This window comes from Osmerus eperlanus, chromosome 7, assembly GCF_963692335.1.
Source record: "Osmerus eperlanus chromosome 7, fOsmEpe2.1, whole genome shotgun sequence".
NCBI classification, from domain to species: domain Eukaryota; kingdom Metazoa; phylum Chordata; class Actinopteri; order Osmeriformes; family Osmeridae; genus Osmerus; species Osmerus eperlanus.
The window spans coordinates 10,535,698-10,555,243 of record NC_085024.1 but is presented as its reverse complement, the minus strand read 5'-3'; the positions used below and the strand labels follow the sequence as shown (position 1 = coordinate 10,555,243).

The 19,546-nt window shown below is 49.5% G+C and overlaps 1 protein-coding gene across 1 annotated transcript in view; it reads left to right on the top strand.

Moving 5' to 3' along the window:
* Nucleotides 1–19,286, top strand: part of ulk4 (unc-51 like kinase 4) — a 71,535-nt gene extending 52,249 nt beyond the window's left edge. Inside the window, exons 34-36 of the mRNA XM_062464834.1 lie at nt 4,323–4,508; nt 17,943–18,031; nt 19,140–19,286. Coding sequence (XP_062320818.1) covers nt 4,323–4,508; nt 17,943–18,031; nt 19,140–19,203 — 339 coding nt within the window. The 3' untranslated portion in view covers nt 19,204–19,286. The remainder of the gene's footprint in view (nt 1–4,322; nt 4,509–17,942; nt 18,032–19,139) is intronic.
* Nucleotides 19,287–19,546: the final 260 nt, after the last annotated feature.

Below are 19,546 nucleotides of genomic sequence, written 5' to 3'. Positions count from 1 at the left end.
ATATTTATGTAAATATATGAAATTGTGGTGTAAGTCAAATAGGAAAATACTCCTATAGAAGTAATAAACAGTAAAAACAAAAACAATCATTACATCAGTGTTTCATTTTATTTTTAACTAGTTAATCTTAACAAACACTGAAAAGGTGTTTTGCAGTATGTTACAGATATGAAATTGATCAACTTTATACAAAAAGAAATACATGCTTTTTTTTTCATTTTACTTGTTCAGTGAGAGAAATCCAGTCTGGCTTGGGCTGGAACAAGTGCATTGAAGTCTGGTTGAGTGTCTGAGGTAGATATGCCAAGGACAGCTGAGAGGTAACTAGCAAACCATCAGCGGCCCGCGCCCACTGAATAAGTCAAGTTCTTGGATTTGTCCGTGTGTTGAGTCCGGTAGTGCCGATTCAAATTGTAATCCTTCAACACAGCGACCTGTTCTCTACAAACTAAGCACACAGCTTTGCCTTTGACTCCAGTAAACAGATACTTAGAAGTCCGTGCCTTGTTAAAAACTCTACATTCTGTATCAACCTTTCTTTTTTTTACCGTGCACGTATATTTTCGAGGGCTAACCAACAGCTAATTCAGTGTCTCCTGTCGGTGAGGCTGCATGAGCGAACATACGTAAATCGCCTGATCACTGTCGTCTTTCAAGACTACAGATGAACTACCGCTCAACACATTTATTTATTTGTAATCTTTGATATACCCCGCGGGCCAGATGCGGCCCGCCGGCCGTACAATGCCCAGGTCTGCTCTAGTGTATGTGGGTGCATGCATGCATGAGTGTGTTTGAGTGCTGGTCAGTGTCTTTGTGTGTGCCAGTGCAAGTGTGGGTACAGGGTAGAGCCCGACTGATAACTTATTTTTAAGGCCGATATCGAAAAAAACTATTTAAATATTCATTTATCGGCCATTATAAATTATACCGATAGCTTGGAAAATGTCTAATATCGGCCCGCCGATAAATCGGTCAGGCTGTAGTACAGCTTAAATTGCGACCATCTTGGTCGCATATGCTCCGGAAGTTGTGTCTGTGCGACCTCAAAATATATTTGGGATCATTTGTGCGAGTGCAAATAATCATTATAGTTTGACCTGTTTTCATTTCTTGACAAAACGCTTGCTAATCTCTAATGTAGCTGGACAAGTTATCCCTTACTATTCAGCATGAGAAAAACAAGGTGTTGCAAAATGGTTGAAATGTGAGACTTGAGAGCCCTGAATTAAACTAAATCTGTACGTTCTAAACTTTAATGCCGATTTTAGATTGGTTAATATTAGCCACAGGTAGACAGCAGGCAGACAGACCAGGCAGGAAGACAGACAGACCAGGCAGGAAGACAGACAGACACACAGACCAGGCAGGAAGACAGACAGACCAGGCAGGCAGACAGACAGACCAGGCAGGAAGACAGACAGACAGACAGACCAGGCAGGAAGACAGACAGACCAGGCAGGAAGACACACAGACCAGGCAGGCAGGAAGACGGACAGCCTGGTGAACAGCAGCAATCTGGGCTCTGGTTTCTGAAACTCTTGAGCTGTCTGTTAGCAGAGCACCACAGTGATCCTGCCCAGCTGACCTGGCCAAGTCAACACAGCCCAGGGCCCCATAGCACTGTGTCTGTGCATCTCACCAGCATGCTCTGATCCTAGTGTCCAAATGGCTCAATGTCCAAACTGGACTCCCCCAGCCCAGAGTCCTTAACCAAGCCCTAGCAGCACGGCCAAGTTCTAAATCCCTCTGAACCACAAGACTGGGTACTCGTTACATTTCCCCCTGGTGCCTGTTCCTCCTGCTGCTGCTATCCTCTGTGTCCTGTCTCTGCCCCACCACACACACACACTGACTGCCAGCCTGGTCCAACAAAAACCCAGCAAGGAGAGCCATGCCAGGGAGACAAATAGCCGCTCCGAAGGTCAGAGCCTTCTTGTAGAGTGTAGAAACACGTCTAAACCTCAGCCCCAGCCTCAGCCCCAGTCTAAACCTCAGCCCCAGTCTCAGCCGTTCTTCAAGCCCCAGAGTCAGGAGCCTCAGTCTTACTTTCAGCCCCAGCCTCAGCTTATCTCTGAAACAGCTTTCTGTTTCCCCCTGTCCTTGTTTACCTTTCTACTACATGTATTAAGAGCCAGATAGAATGCAGTGGAATTACATAACCCTCAGTTTCTTCAGCTATGACAGCCAACACACACATTTATGCAAATACGATTATCATCTTTTTCTAGAGCTCTCAAACTGACAGTGTGCATTTTCACTGGAGCTGTGTGGTACATTAACTAACGTTTACACAACCTAATGATGAAGACTGGTGCTTGCAGTATTTGTGTTACATTATGTAGCCCCGCGCCAACACATCGAAGCACCACCACTCGTCTGTTTTGGCAGAGCTCGCTCCTCCCTGGGAACCTTAACCAACGATGACAACTCAATAGGCAGGGAAAGGCTCCGAGCTGTGTGTTTGCTCCAAACGTCCACTGTTCAGCCTGGCACAGGAATGTTTTGTGCGTGCGTGTGTCAGTTGGAGGGGGGGGGGGGGGGGTCATTAGAGGGCAGCGCTGCCACACGTCGTCTTTTCGCTCTCGCTCCCCCTCTCTCTCTCTCTCTCTCTATAATCCTCCCATCCTCCCCCTGTCAGATTCATGGCATCTCATCTCTTTCTCCCCTCAAGCACCCAGCCACCACTGTTGAGTAAACATGGGGGTCTTAGAAATCCGGCTAAGCAGGTGTTAACTCGTGCCTGTTTTGACCAGCTATTGGCACGTGAACAATACCCCCGGCCAAAGCAGCACCACCACCACACTATAGGCCCATTCAGCGGTGGGCGGGGCCGGGTAGAATGTGCGGGTGGGGGGGCGGGGTCTCTGGGGAGATGGTTGAGGTCGGAGTCACTGGGTGGGGGGTGGGGGTTTGGAGTTGTGGGCGGGGATGACAAAGAGGGAGGCTGGATTAGGCGTCTCCGTGCCCCGCCCCCTTTGCCCCCCCCCTGGGATTAGGCCGAGCAGAGGAGGGATGGAAGAGGGGAGGGGAGAGTAGGATCAGGGTTAGAGGTGGGAGAGGAGGGGGGCAAACTGAGCCAGGCTGTACCTATTCCAACGCTTTTAGTCAAATCGATGGGAGTAAGGGATTCAAGGAAGAGTAGGTCGGGGCTAGGGAAAGGGAGGGATGGAGAGTGTATCATTATTGTACTGCTCTGATGGGTCTCTATTGAAGGGGTTTGCCTCTAACCCAGAGTGTCTCTCCACCTGATTATCTTCAAAGACCCCAGCCTCGACACAGGATCCACTCAGCCCAACCCCGATACACACACACACTTTCTCGCTCATCAATTTACACACATACACACACACATGCTTGCACACACACATACAATTATCACACTGACTATCCACACTAGATTGTCAACGTGACATACACACAAAGAGTCCAGCATCCATCTCTCACTCAGACACACATACACACACACATTTAAACACACACATGTACAACCACCAAATCCTCACTCCTGCTCTCTTCCTACCAGAACAGTTCATACAGACCAAACCACACCTATTTGAATTTGCCATTGCTTTATTTGTTCAATCATTGGGACAGTTGTAGGGTACTGTATATGATCCTCACTCAGATCAAAAGCTTGACTGACCTGGAACCCAGAAGGATTTACAACTACAACCAGCTCATTCCACTGTACAGCCTTAAACAGCTTGGAAATCTATACAAAATCAAATACGAAATAACATTACGGACATTTTTGTCTTATGGAAATACGATTAAGTCACATTTTTGAAAACGCCTAAGGGCAAGGGATCTGTTTTAGTGCGATATGGTTCCGGGAGCCTGTTTGTCTTCAGGGAAGAGAGAAGATACTGGCAAGCAACCAGGCAGACAGATAGACAGACAGACAGACAGGCAGACAGATAGACAGACAGGCAGACAGATAGACAGACAGGCAGACAGATAGACAGGCAGGCAGGCAGACAGATAGACATGCAGACAGTCAGTCAGGTAGATTTACTGACGACAGCCGAGGTGATGAATACGCCCGCCACCGATGAAGCCGTCAATCAGACTTCCGTGTCCCTGCCCTCCGTGTCCCTCTCTCCGTCTGTCTCTGCGTCGCTCTGGAGAGGAGGGCAGAGATGAACAGGGGACGTCAGTGGAGTGATGGAGGGTTCCCATTCTCAGGGGAAAAGAATCACTAGAGAGTCAAAGGGGAGGGGGGGGGGGTAGCGTGTGTGTGTGTTGTTTTCCACATGTTGGTTTGTGTGTGCCTTAACGCCGTGTTACTGACGTGTGTGTGCGTCTCCCCCTCCCCCCAGCTGCCCGGTGAGGAGCAGGAGGTGTACGAGGAGGCCAGTCATTGTGCGTCCCTGCTGGTGCAGCTGTACGGTGGGGACGGCCCGGCCGGCCTCAGCCCCGCCACCCTGCGGAGCCTGGCCCTCAGCCTGCAGCGCCGCGCCCAGCCCCGACAGCTCCGCCTGCTGCTGCGGCTCCTCAAACGCCTGGTGGGTGAGGACAGGAGGGGAGGGCCCTTCTTCCCCTTGTTCTGCCTGATTTCCTTTTCCCATTCTGTTTCTCTCCGTATCTGCTGTTCGCTCCTCCGGTATTTTGTGTGTCCGTGCGTGCGTGCGTGTGTGCGCGCACGCGCGTGCGTGAGTGAGTGAGTGAGTGAAAGATTGTGTGTCTTGTTAATTGAGGGCTCTCTGCAAGGCTGGAGAGCTGGTGTGGCCAGGGGTTATGAACGGCATTGTGTGTGTGTGTGTGTGTGTGTGTGTGTGTGTGTGTGTGTGCTGCTGCTGTGTGAGTGATTCAGTTGTGCCCTGAAGGAGAGACAGGACAGGTGACCTCCTGTCTGACCTCTTGTCTGCCTCTTCCTCCCTCTCTCTCTCTCTTCACGCCTCTCCTTCCCCTCCCTCCCTTCTGTCTGGGGAAACAGGAGAGTCAGTCTACACCAGTCCTGTATAAATGATTGATAGACACGAGGACCATTTAAGAGGCACTAACACAGTGTGGTCCAGTACCATATAGGAAGCACTGCTGTGTGGTGTTTACTATACAAGCATCCAGGAAGATTGGACATGCTCTTAAAGTGGCTTAGTCAGATCTAAGAAGCATGCATCACTGTTGAGAGGCAGTATAGAAGACATCTTATTTAACATATGATCAAGTCCTATCCTAGGATTAAGCCTCAGATAAGATGTTTGAACGGTTGTAGAATCCACAAGGTCTAAATCGCATAGATATTTATATAGCTTCAAATTGTGTTGGGTTGCCATGATCATATCTGGCCTGGGTTTAAGTTTATAGCGCTGGTTTAGGTGAATATATAGACGTGCCTCCGAATCTGGGAGCTGATCAAATGCACTGGATGACAGAGGCAGGAGAATATGGGTTTTGATAGCAGTATGAAAGCAATTAGTTGGAAAATATGAGATTTTCAAAGGAGCCTCTGGCTCCGGAGTGCTTTTATGATATTAGACTGTTTCCATGGCAACTCCTAACCATTGTTGGAAGTGGCTGTGAGACCAGAGGAACGAAAGAGATCAGACCCATACCCGACTGGTCTCTCTGAGCTTGAGAGAGGAAAGGTGTTCGTGTGATGTGCACAAATCCATCTGTGTGTGTGCACGTGTGTGTGGTGAATCATTGTGTGTGGAATGGACGTATGGTGTGTGTGAGGTATGCACATCTTAGTGTTTGGAGTGCAGGTCTGTGTTGGTGTGCGTGTGTGGCCGGGTGCGTGTGCGTATGTGTGTGCACCTTTGTGGAGTGGAGTACCTCTTCTGAGAGGCTAACTGTCAGCTAGCAGGCAGTGGACAGACAGGCAGGCGAGGATGAGGAGTGAGGAAGCTCTCTGACTGTCCGAGCACAGGAGTCCCTCAGACCTTTCACCTCATTACTGTGGCAAACTACACACACACACACACACACTTCTTTGCCTCTTTCCCTCTCCCAACACTCAATTGTTCTCTCTCCTTCACCTAGCTCTCTGTCTGTGCCATTCTCACTTTCTTTCACTCCATCTCCCACATCCTTCTATCTCTCCCCCACTGGCAGCACCAGGGTAATTAATGACTGTGTCTGTTTGTGTGTGTGTGTCCTGGTCAGGTGTGTGTGACATGGTCAGACAGCAGCAGTCACTTTCTGGCTCCACATCAACGGCAAACCACACCAGACTCAGACAGAGCAAATTATATTAAGCCTACTAACCAACTTTAACCAAACCTACCAACACAACCACACCAAACTATATTGACCCGACCTACCAGTATTTAGCACACCAACCAAAACAGACACAGCAGCCTATATGAACTACGCCAACCAAAGCTTATCACAACAACCAATATTATCCACTAACCTTAACCCAACCAGTATTAACTACACCAACTAATACTGACCTTAACCCAACCAGTATTAACCACATCAACAATTGCTAACCTTATCCCAACCAATCTTAACCATACCAACCGATATTAACCGTGTCAACTAATGTGTACCACTTAAACCAGGATTAACCACAGTACCAAAAGCTAACCACACTAGCTCGTTAGTAAGCAGTACTTGGCACATTAGACTGAGCCTCCAGACAGCGCCTCAGGCACACAGCTACCCTGAGAGACAAGCTGGTCTGTAATGTCAGGTCCCATGAAATATTCCTATTCAATGCCCTGCAAAAAAAGGAGACATTGGATTCTAGTCATTTCTCAATTGATTGAGAATATATATTTAAAAAACAAGTTTTTCATTTCAAAAGTTTTTTTCCCCCAACTCATGGATTGGAATTTCAAATGAATGGCAGCAGAATTGACCTCAACCCCTCCGACCAATCCCCTTCTCCACTCTCTCTGATGTATTGTTGGTTTCCAGAAGATTCCCCAGGGTTCTTTCTTTCTCTCTGGCTCCTCTCTCTCAATCACTCAGCAAGTCTCGCTCTCGCTTTCTGTCTCCACACAGTGGAGTTCAATTCACATGAACCAAACAGGTACACTGGATCTTAAATGGCCTGTAGGGAGGCAGCCCAAGGGTTCCCATTGGACCTGGCCATAGTTTTACCACAGCAAACAACACCAACAGTAAACCGTCAGCACCAAATACACAAACAAAACCAGTTGCATCCAGTATTATTGTTTCAAGTCCCTGTAAAGGAAGTTTTTCTGCAAAGTATTGCTTAAACACATTACAAAGACTGTGAACTATACAGTACTGGATTGTGGAGTTAAACGGTTCAACAGTTTTTCAAAATTGTTGTGTTCAGGATTGGTTGAGCGGGGCTGAAATCAAACCTTGAATGGAAGCACTGAGCATGGCCCCTCCCTTAACGCTATAGTAACGAGAGCACATTAGCATCAGTTTTCGCCAGCTCAATCCTGAGTTGCTGTCTTTTCAGCCTACAGTTTGGAAGTTCGTTATGCCTTTGTGCAAATACATATTCCTTGGATGTGAGAATTTAGGGTAAGGGAGATTAAAAAAATTACCATTCTGTTGCAGACCGAGAAGGATTCTTGGGTAGCCGGTCAATGTCTTCGGAATTGGATTCTGGCTCTGAGCTCCAATTTATATGGCTGTGTAAATCCAATCCTGCTAAAGGGAGAATCCATTTTCGTTGTAGCAGTATTTGACAGTTGAGAGAGGCACAGCTTTCCTGTGAGTGGGCGTGGTTTCAGCCCCTCTGTGGACACGCCCCCAGTGTTTGAGATCTGATACAATTGCTTATTTTTTCAAGATTTTGATAACTTATTATACTTATTTTTTTCAATCATTAAGATTTGTCTGGGTGGTAGTAACACATTTTCTGTGGTGTGACAAACTCAGAACACATATTTTATCATCACTTTACAGGGACTTTAATTATTTAATGCCCACTCACATCAATTAGTCTAATTGAGACCATTTGTACTATATTATGTAATTCAAGAGATATTTTATGTGAATCTAGTATTATTTTTGATGTATGATTGACTACAAAGTAATTACACTGCCATGTTGAGAAACAACATTGTAGTTACGAAGGAGCGATGCAATATTTGGCCCCTCTGTGACATAACTTGTAAAATGGGCCCAACAACCCCCCCACCCTCTTCAAACCCAGCTCTGTGTGTGTTGAGTGGATGTTTTGGATCCAGGCTGCAAGCATCGATTGTTTCAACCAGGTGTGATTGGCTTGACAAAGTGAGTAATCACCTGTATAAACAGGCTGCAACTCGAAAGAGAGAGAGCGAGCCTTTAGGCAAAACGCGCAGAGCGCTCCAATCTCTATCTGTCTTCACCTGCTGTCTATCCCAGAGGCAGCTCACGTACTTCGGCCACGCTAGCTAGCAAGGTAACGTAGGATGAGATGCCAGTGTGCAGGCTAGAGGGTGCTTCAGCAGCCACATCGATCGGTGTAGATTGTAGCTGGACCGGTCGCTAACACCCTTAAGCATGACGGGAAGTGATCATTGTCCTTGTAGCTGGAGTGCCGTTATGAAGACCTAATTTCACACACACAATCTGAAAGGAAGATGTGCAAATAGATGTTCCTTTGTGCCATCGATTGAGTCTGCTGTGTGGCATAGAAAACGCATCTAAATCAAGAAAAAAAAATGGGGCATTGTGATAAAAATAAATTATCTTAAAAAACATTACATTTACATTTAGTCATTTAGCAGACGCTCTTATCCAGAGCGACTTACAGTAAGTACAGGGACATTCCCCCGAGGCAAGTAAGGTGAAGTGCCTTGCCCAAGGACACAACGTCAGTTTGCATGACCGGGAATCGAACTGGCAACCTTCGGATTACCAGCCCGATTCCCTAACCGCTCAGCCACCTGACTCCTTCTAACTCCTCTTTCTATTAACACAAGCAATATCCAAAACTCACGCAGAATTTGAGCTAGCCAGTCTTTGACTGAGTGTGGCGGTCCTACTGTGTGTGTTGGCATCCGTGTGGGGGGGGGGGCATCCGTGAGTGTGTGTGTGTTTCTCTCTGTAGACGATAAATCCAGTTAAGAGTATTTGCTTCAGCTCCTGGCCTTCCCTCCCTGCCTGACTCCTGGAAGCTGGCTGCCTGCTGTTAATATTGTAGAGGAGGCCCAAGGCTAATTTCTCATCAGACACGTTATTGTATCTTCGCTACTCACCTCACTCGCTGAAAGGTTATTAAGTATTAACAGGCCACGCTCTCTGGACACTAGGTGGACTGGGGTAGACAGATCTAGTACTCCCTCACTCCTCCTCCTCTCCTTGGCTCAGCTAATGAGTGCAGTGGTTCTACCTTGGTGAATAAAATATACCGCCTCACCTTCCCAAATGTTGGTTACTGTTACTGCTGTTTGCAAATAATATCAGATTATTTTGGGTGTGCTTGACTAAACTCCAATGCCTCTCAACTATTCAGTGGCAGCTGTGGTTCAAATCAAGTGTACCTCTAGTACTCTCCAATATTTTACAGTAAGTGATCTGTTATTGGTCTAGGTCTGATGTGTACTTACTTATGAGTCTGCGTGTGTGTGTGCTTGTTAATCCTGACTAAACCTCGTGGTCTTGCGAGCTGCTGCCGTTGTCTGCGGTCCTCCCTCCCTCCCCTCCTCTGCTCCTCCACCCGCTAGCATCTCATCACCCTCTCCGAGGCTCGTCAGTTAGCATGTATATATCTGAGCTCCGGCTCTCCTTCACAGTTACAGTACCTCGAAATCCCTCCATCTTCCTTTTTAATACACTCATGATCAGAGCGCGCGTCTGTGTTAGTGTGAACACTACTGCCAATTAGATGGATCGTTAGTGAGATGCATTATTAGCCCGTGACTGACAACAGAGAGGCAGGCACCAGTTGCTGTTGTTGTTGACAACAGCATCCCCCCCCATCCCTCCGTCTAGTGTTTACCTGTTCTGTCTGGTTCTGGAGACACCATCCAGGTGATCTCTGTCGTGTGGGGCTTTTCACATTCAGAGCAGCCGGATCCCATTTGCAAGGAGGATAGAGGGGCCGTGGGGTGTGTGTGTGTGTGTGTGTGCGTGCATCTATTAAAGCGTCTCCCATGCTGAGGGGTTCCTATTGATTCATAGCCGGCCATCCCTCTCCTAATTAGCCCACAGCCTCTTCCACCTGAGTGCTAATAGAATTAACTGACCTGTCCTTATTCAGCAGGCCCTCACTTCTCAGCCACACACACACATACACACACACACACACAGCTGTCTCCAGGACAACAGCCTTCTTTGAATGCACTGTGCAGAATTTAATTACCCCCCCCCCTCCTTTCCTCACCTCACCCATACCCCCTTTCACACTTACTCTCTCATCCCTCTCCCTCTCTCTCTCCCTGCTCTCTCACACACACACAAACACACACCTCCGAGAGAGTTGTTCCCTCTCCAGCAGACTCACAGCCAGGTGCGTTGCCCCCTTCCCCGTTTACGCCCCCTCCCCTCCCCACCCAGCCCTCCACCCCCACCCCACCGCCTGTGTCTCTCCATCCCCATCCCCATCTCCCTCCAACCCCCCCTGCCTCCCCTCTCCGTCCCTGCGCAATGACTCACAGACAACACCGCAGTGCTAAGAGCCAAACGAGCCTCTGTGTATGACATCACCGGCCCTTGCACCAGGATGTTTGTGTTCCCCAGGCAGGGCGGGGTAAATGCCAGGACAGAGCAAAGTGTTCGGTGGTTTACGACCCCCGACACATTATGCGACACACACACAGTTCTCTCCCTCGTTAACTTCTCCGAGAGGGACAGGATTGCCTACAGCTGGTGTGTGTTGAGGCCAAACGGAGACATAAACATCCACAGACGTGCTATTATCACAAATATTGAGTCTACTCACTTTCTAATCACCACCCGTCTATACGTCTGCAGGAGACGGCGCACGCACGCCCACGCGCGCACGCACACACAGCCGGGGCGTGGCTGAGCCTCCATCTTGGACAGCCCCAGCGCCTACAGGGGAAAGCGCAGCCTGGGCTGGTCTGCTGTATTGACAGGCAGGCTTTGTCCGTTCTAATCCCAACTAACATATCAATCCCCTGCCTCGCTGGAGGTGGATCCTTCTCCTCCTGCTAGTTCTCCCCGTACACATCCACTCCTGCGACCTACGCTGCTCTGCCTTCCTTCCGTCCTGTTCCGAGTGTGTGGGTGTGGATGTGTGTGTGTGTGTGTGTCTATCCCAGTATTGAACATATGAATTATTCAGAGTGGGGACAGTGGGAACAGAGCAGCGGTGTAGGCAGACAGGGAGCCAAAGTATAACCCCTGTCTCTGGAGACGTATAGTATTGGTGCTCATTAAGTCCTGTGGACTGTGTGTGTGTGTGTCTATCAATCCGGTTGTGTGTCTGTCCGTGAGTCTGTCTAGGTGTGTTTGTGTGTGTGTGTGTGTGTGTGTCTTATCTATCTATCAGTACAGTTGTGTGTCTATCTAGGTGTGTGTGTGTGTGACAGGCTGGACTACAGAGGGGGTATTGACCAAGGTATAGCCCACCGCCTCAGGCCACTGGTCAGACCTCGCTGCTGGGAAGCTGCCTCCCTCACACCTGGAGAGCTCATTAAATATGACTGCACTGACGGAGGATGGAAGACAGAAACTGGAGACAGGAAATCATGTTTAACACCTTTGTTAAACATGCACTGACAGCTTCCAGTTCGTCATTTCTTGTATTCAACACGTTTTTTTGTTGCCGTTGCCTTTGTGCTCTGTTACAGGACGTTTTAGTAAGCGTTGCCTTTTGTGTTCATTTCAGTGACTAAATGACTTCAACGTTAACATTCTCAGTCATAACAGTTGTTATGACAGAATGTTGTCTGTCAGTGTCCCGCGAACCAGCATGTTACTGCATCTCTTAGAGCAGTCAACCAGCTATAGACGGATGTCTAACAGGAAGTGTTTAGGAAGTGACTGAACCACCATGTTGCCCTCCAGGGTCAGGACCCTCGCTCGCTTGTGTTCGTCCAGTGTGTGTTCATCTACAGGGGCTTGGAACAACCGGGCTCTCTCTCTCCAGCCCCACCTGACATCCCCCTGACACAACTGTTGAACTAGAGAGGGCCATATGGTGGACCGCTTCCTTCGCTCTCAGAGCCGCTGTGTGAGTGTGTGTGTGTGTGTGTGTGTGTGTGTGTGTGTGTGTGTGTGTGTGTGTGTGTGTGTGTGTGTGTGTGTGTGTGTGTGTGTGTGTGTGTGTGTGGTGATGGAGCCAGGCTCTGGCTGCTGCCTGGGGTTAGGGTTAGTCTCCAGGCATGGCTGGGCAGAGAGACACCAGTAGACCAGATGGAGCATGTGTGTGTGTCCCTGACTGCATTCATCTCATCTGTCATGGGACTCGGTGGTGATCATTCAGGGCTAGGAGGGGGGGGCTGAGGGGGGAGGTGGGGTAAGGAGGGCCGGGGGCGGGCTAGGGGGGGGGGGGGGGGATGGAGGCTGGAGGGAAAGTAAATAACAAGATGCCAGCTGAATTGTGGTGGGAGGCAATAGTTGTGGCCATATATGAGTGATGGCCAGAGACTTAACACTGGCCCTCACTCCGGACACAAACACACACGCATATAAAAACACAAACACTTGCATAGACACACTCCACCACTGTGTCTCTCATTGGCTAATCTCCAGCTCCTCCTTCTGTCTATCAATGTAGTACCCCCCCCACTCCCATCTGAGAGAGATGAAGCCATCAAAAACCATCCATCTAGAACCCCCCCCCTCCTACACACACACCTTCACAAAGCCTCTTTAATTAGCTTACATTCATTTAAGCTTTCTGGTGATCTACCCAGGCACTCTCACTGTATCAAGCCCTCATCAAAGACAACACTAACAGGCTGCTTATGTCAGAGAGGGGGTCCGCGCGTGGCTCCGGCACCAGGTCAGAGTAGTAACAGAAAGAAGGAGGCGGGGGGGACAACCAAGAAACAGAGAGAGAGGCGAGGTACAGAAAGAGAGGAATGCCGGAGGAGACGGAGGGAGAGGAGAGAGGGCGGAGGAGAGAGAGAGAGAGAGACACCAGTTGTACCCACTGTACGCAATGCATGTCCAGCCAATTAGCACACAAAGAGACACGCGCCCAAGCCCTCCGGGGTTCCGAGTCCCTTCCCCCGGGTTCCGGCCGGGGCGGACAGGACGCGGCAGGTTGCTGCCTCATCCCTGGTCGTGGGCCTCATCCCCCCCCCCCTCCCCCCACAGTCCAGGCGCAGACAGCGGGGGCAAAAGAAAAAAATTTGATTAGCATGGCTAACAATGTACCCCCTCCCTCGCTGCCCGCCGCTCCTCGTTCAGTACCCGTGCCGCTCCAGTATTCATCTCGGGAGCAACTCTGGCTAATTGAATTGAGGTTACAAAGGCCTCGAAACTTCCTGTAATTGGATGTTCTGCCGCACGGAGTTCTCTGTCTTTCTCTATCTTGCGAGAGAGAGAGAGAGAGAGTGTGTGTGAAAAGTTCACCAAAGGATAGGATAATCTGTTGCATTTATACATCAATCTCATTTAGACGGATTATAAGAGTACAGCGTCGCCGCTGTGCGTGTGTGTGTGCGTGCGCCCTGTGCCCTATGTGTTCTTCTGTGCTTGTGTGTTGCGCTGGGTGCCGTGCTTGGTAAGCAGCGGGAGTTGGAACGTAGCCGTTCTAGGACGTGTGGGATTGATTGGGTTCAGGTCCAAATCCTCTCATCTCTGCCCTCTTGTCCTGGCGTGAGCATGCAGCTTTAGACTTACAGCGTGGGTGTTTGTGTTTGGGGGGGGGGGGTTGGGAGAGTGAGAAAGAAAAGACATAAAGGAGATGCGTGTGTGTGTGTGTCCTGCTAATATCCACAGTCATGTTAATACGCTGGGTAATTACAAGCCCAGGGTTTACCAGGCCCATGTCAGGCTTTGATGTAGCGAGGCCCAGTGTGCATGCTAAACATCCTGGAGAACACACTTGTGAGGGGAGGGGGGGGAGGGGGGGGAGAGGTGCAGAGCAGAGGAGAGAGGTGGACAGGAGAGGAGGGGGGGAAGGAGAAGAGTGGGGGGGGGTGTAGTGGGAGAGGTAGAGAGGAGAGAGGGAGGGTGTGAAAGTTGCAGACGAGAGGATGAGCTGCGAGTGTGTGTTGCCAGTCAGCATCCGCCTCTGTGTGTGGGCTCGGGTCTTGTGTGTGTGTGTGTGTGTGTGTGTGTGTGTGTGTGTGTGTGTGTGTGTGTGTGTGTGTGTGTGTGTGTGTGTGTGTGTGTGTGTGTGTGTGTGTGTGTGTGTGTGTGTGTGTGTGTGTGTGTGTGTGTGTGTGTGTGTGAGAGAGAGAGGCAGCATAAAGTGATCCAAGCCCAACAGGAAGCGGAGACCTAAAGCAGCTTAACCCAGATCGACATGTGATCCAGACACACACAGTCACCACGAAGGGAGAGAACAGTCTGGACAAAGCAGTCTCCCACATCAACAACTCTCTCTCTGCCTTTTTTCACTTCTAGTCTAGCTGCTACCATTTCTCCTGGTATCTGGCCTAGTTCCTATCCAGTCTGTCTCTCTCTCCTCTCCCTCACCCTAATTTCCCCGCCTGGAGATTAATAAAGTGCTATCTTATCTCTCAGTCAGTAACTCCTCCAATCGCCGTCTCAGAGAGGGACCAGGTACAGAAGGGTGGCTGGTTGGAGTTCATGGACATGCTTGTGTAAAACGCTAGACCCAGAAGAAGTTTGTGGAGAGAAGCTAGATTCAGCCTGCCGTCTCCCTCACTCTCTCTTTCTCTCTCCCTCCCGCCTGTGGTTGCTTTTACACACGCAACACACACACACTCTCGCACACACACAATCCCGCTGACTCATATAGACTCTCTCTCTCTGTCAAACACACACATGCTCACATGGACACACACACACACACCATCTCTCCTGGAAAGCCCCAGTGTGATAAACAAGCCAGTGCTTGATGAGGACCATATTGCTCATCAGGTGTAAAAACCCGCTCCCTGCTGTGACAGCTGGCTATTTTAAGCCTCCATTTCTCCGATGTGCCTCCCGCACGCAACCAGCCAACCCACTTTCCTTACTTTCCTATCCCGTCCTCTCCTATCCTGTACTATCCTCTCCTATCCAAACCTGTACTGTCCTCTCCTATCCAATCCTGTACTATCCTCTCCTATCCAATCCTGTACTATCCTCTCCTATCCAATCCTGTACTATCTTCTCCTATCCAATCCTGTACTGTCCTCTCCTATCCAATCCTGTACTATCCTCTCCTATCCAATCCTGTACTGTCCTGTCCTATCCAATCCTGTACTATCCTCTCCTATCCAATCCTGTACTATCCTGTCCTTTCCTATCCTCTACTATCATATCATATCCTAACTCTCCTACCCTCTCCTATCATATATTGACTTATCCTATCGTCTCCTGCCCTATCCTATCATATCCCATCTGGTACTTTCCAATCACCTATCCTATCGTCTTCTTTCCTATCCTATCCTATCCTGTACTCTCCTTTCCAGCCCTATCCTCTCCTATCTGCTCCTATCCTCTTCTATCCTATCCCCTCCTTTTCAATCCTGTGCTGCCCTCTCCACTCCTTTCCTATCCTGTACTCTCCCATCCTATCCTCTCTTATCATCATCTTTCAATCTTCCTTCCATCTTCTGGATCTTTTCATCTCCTCTCTCTTCTCTCCTAATCTTGTCTTTTTCTCCATTACTCTGAGAGAGTGGGAGAGAGAGAGAGAGAGAGAGAGAGAGAGAGAGAGAGAGAGAGAGAGAGAGAGAGAGAGAGAGAGAGAGAGAGAGAGAGAGAGAGAGAGAGAGAGAGAGAGAGAGAGAGAGAGAGAGAGAGAGAGAGAGAGAGAGAGAGAGAGAGAGAGAGAGAGAGATGACTGCAGAAGCACAGCTCCTCCCACTCTCTCTTTATCCGTCTCTCCCTCCCTCTCTCTTTCTGTTCATACTGTTCTATTGGGGTTACACAGCAGAAGGAGAGCTACCCAGGTCTCTCTCTCGGGATGGGGGGGGGGGAGGGTTAAGTATCGTGAATCATGATGAGTCAAGAAAAAAAATCCTTTCTGTTGACAAGAATCCCCGTAAAGAGAACCCAATGGCGTTAAAAAGAACTCAGGCTGGTTTCAGGGGCGGGGGGGTGGTAGTGTTAAGCGCCGCCGTAGTGTCGGGGAGGTGGAGGCAGAGAATTAGGGAAAGTCTCCCTCGGAGGTAAGGCAACCTTGTTGCCAGGCAACGGGCCTGCCTGCGGTGGCGAGCCGGCGGGAGCGGGAGGCGGCGGGCTGGCGGAGGGTGGCGATGTGGCAGGAGATTACACAGGAAATCCATTAGGCTGCTAGGAGAGCCGTTATCACCGTGTCACTGCGCCGGAGTAGACAACTAGTTCAACAGGCAGCTGAGAGTTACTTAGTCAGTCAGTTAGTTTTGGGTGGTTGGTTAGTTAGTTTTGTGTATATATAACGAGCTTATCTTCCTCCTGTTCCAGGGTTAGAGCCCCTTTTTCTCATGTTGCTTCTCTTTCTCTCACACACACATACTCAAGCAGTGATGGAGATCCACCCTTTGGCCCCTAGAGCTGTGTGACCCTGCGTGCGTGCGTGTGTGTGTGTGGTCACAAGAACCTACTGGCTGAATATGCTGCAGGCCCTGTTACTGTGACACAGATACCACTGTGACCTGCCCCAAACACCGTACTAGGTTACACTGTCCTCATCTCCCTCTGTGTACTGTGTGTAGGTATGCATATGTGTGGGTGGGTGTGTATATGTGTGGGTGTGTGTGTGGGGGGGGGGGGTCAGCTTCACGCTAAGCCCGAGATCACACACAGCCGCTGAAACACGACACCCTCTGTAGTGTGAATCATCTCTCCTCCGGCCTCTTCCCCCTCCACCCCCCCCCCCCCCCCCCCTTCTTCTACACTTTCCTCCCGTCGGCATTCCGTCACAGATGAAGGCTCTTGCCCCCCCAACACCCGAGGAAGGGGCCTGGCAGGGCGTGTCCGTCACCTCTCTGCTGTGGAGGGGGGGGGGGGGTCAGGGCCAGCACTCACATGACCGCTTCTCCTGACTCACTCGCTCCTCACTCACTCTGCCTGCCTGTCTGCAACAGTAGGCACTTATCTATCTCTCTCTGTCTCTCTCTCCCAGTCTCTCTCTACCTTGGTCTCTCTTTCTCTCCCTCCCTCAGTCTCTCTCTACCTTGGTCTCTCTTTCTCTCCCTCCCTCAGTCTCTCTCTACCTTGGTCTCTCTTTCTCTCCCTCAGTCTCTCTCTACCTTGATCTCTCTTTCTCTCCCTCCCTCAGTCTCTCTCTACCTTGGTCTCGCTTTCTCTCCCTCCCTCAGTCTCTCTCTACCTTGGTCTCGCTTTCTCTCCCTCCCTCAGTCTCTCTCTACCTTGGTCTCTCTTTCTCTCCCTCCCTCAGTCTCGCTCTGTCTCCCTCTCTCTTTCTGATATGCAGCCGGGATGTGTCTGTAGAGTGGAGAGGCTGGTAGGGTGGAGCTGCCACTGGTACAGTGGAGGAGGGAGGGAGGAAACACAGGGCACCTGTTTCCCATTAGCGCACACACATTCCAATTCTGTCTGACTCCATTTTGTGTCCCTGTGGAGTTTTGGAAAGCTCCAGTGAACAGTGTGTGTGTGTGTGTGTGTGTGTGTGTGTGTGTGTGTGTGTGTGTGTGTGTGTGTGTGTGTGTGTGTGTGTGTGTGTGTGTGTGTGTGTGTGTGTGTGTGTGTGTGTGTGTGTGTGTGTGTGTGTGCGTGCGTGCGTGCGTGCGTGTGCTCTACATAGTACTCTACTCTACATGTGTACTACATGTAAATGAACCTCAATATAACTAGCTGTTGTGAGAGTAAAACCCCCAAATCAATCAGCTCTGTAAAGAACTTCCCAGACTCATCCACCAATCAGTTTAATACATTTTAAGCATAGGTGTATGCTTTTCACGATATATGTGTACGTTATAGTGTCCTGTGTTGTTAACCGCCGTGGTGATTCATGTGTTTGTGCCTCCTCTCTCCCGCAGGTCTCTGCGTGCGACGGGGGGGTTTGGAGAGACACCCAGGAAGGTTGTGAGCTTCTGCAGGCTCTACAGAATCTGAGTCACTCCTCCAGGTGTGTTCCCCTGCCCTGGCCCCCCTCGCCCCCACCCACACACACAGCCCCTTAGTAGAGCCCCTTGTCTCTGTGACAGGGCCAGGGCTTTGATCCATTCTCGTAGAGGTCCAAGACCCTGGTCGTGTGATGAAAGATGCCTCCAGCCGCCCGCCTCTCCCACAACACGGGGATAGTGGCCCATTGTTGCCCTCCCCTCCCTCCTCCCCTCTCTCTCTCTCTCTCTCTCTCTACCTTTTTTACCCCTCCCTCCTTTTTTCTTTCTTCCTTCCTTTCAGCCACCCTTTCTCTCGTCCTCCCTCCCCACCCTCCCTCTCCATATCCCTCCGTCTCTGCCCCTCCTCCGTCTGAAATGAAAAAGAAAAACCCACATCTCTTTGAAGTTGCCTAGCCAGGCTTGTGAGGCAGGGAGCCTTTGACAATATTGGGTTTGGGCTGAGTGGCTGGCGCTCTGATTCCAAACTCCAGGCGACGTCATCGTTCTTCTCCATGGTAACCGGGGGGGGGGGGGGGGGGGGGTTCTTTTGAGATCCTCCCTAACAGAATACTGAATGTGTCTGAAGTGTCTTACAGCAATGAAGAGTGAGAGTCAGTGTGTGTGTGTGTGTGGGTAGTCTTGAAGTGGGCAAGTGAATACAAATAAAATACGACAAAAGGGGGGGAAATGAAGACAAGTGAATAGTTGCATACTAATCAACACGAGCGCCATGTAAGTTAGAAGCTGCCTAATTTAATGACCAATCTTAGAAGTCAGATGTTGGCCAGTAGAGGACACAATCAGCCACACTTGAGTGGTTTTCAGTGTGATGTTTCAAACCGTCTTTCATTCCACTCAGTAATTATTGAGAAAACCACAATCAAATCATCCCGGGTTGCAGCAGCCCTGCTCACAAGTGATTGCTCCACTGATCAAATTAATTAGCTAGCAGTATTTGAATGTCTTTGTAAGAGCCCCTTTTGTCAGACCAGTCTTCAGTTCCAACTCCATCAGAATGCTCTGGAAAGTTTTGAGTGTGTGTGAGGGGCAATGTGGGGGCAGTTGTGTTTTGAATGAGATAAAAATAGCTTTTTGAGGAATGTGACTGGTGTGCTCATGCTTCTCCCCCAGGTGTCAAGCTGATGTTGCCGTGGCGTCGCTGGCTGCTGAAATCCTCAGAGGGTGTGGCCTGTAACACCCACAGAAACCCACCATTTTCTACTGTATAGCTGTCAGTGTATTTAATTTATATAATAAAACTGATCCTGTTTGATCTTGCATTTCTAAAGCTTTTTGGAAGTATAGCCATAGGTCATATCTGCACCATCCTACAATTCACAAGTTGTATTTTTCCCACAGAAAAGAAACATTAGAACTGTAGGATGTGTCAAACCAGCACCAATAAATAGCATGTCCCCAAATCAGCCCAATTCCAAATTGTTTACCTCAGAGCATTGATTTCCTACTGACCCAATGCATCTAATCCTTCCATACATTTTGTATTTGGGTAGATGGACCGCAAGTCGTAGCTTTCAGTT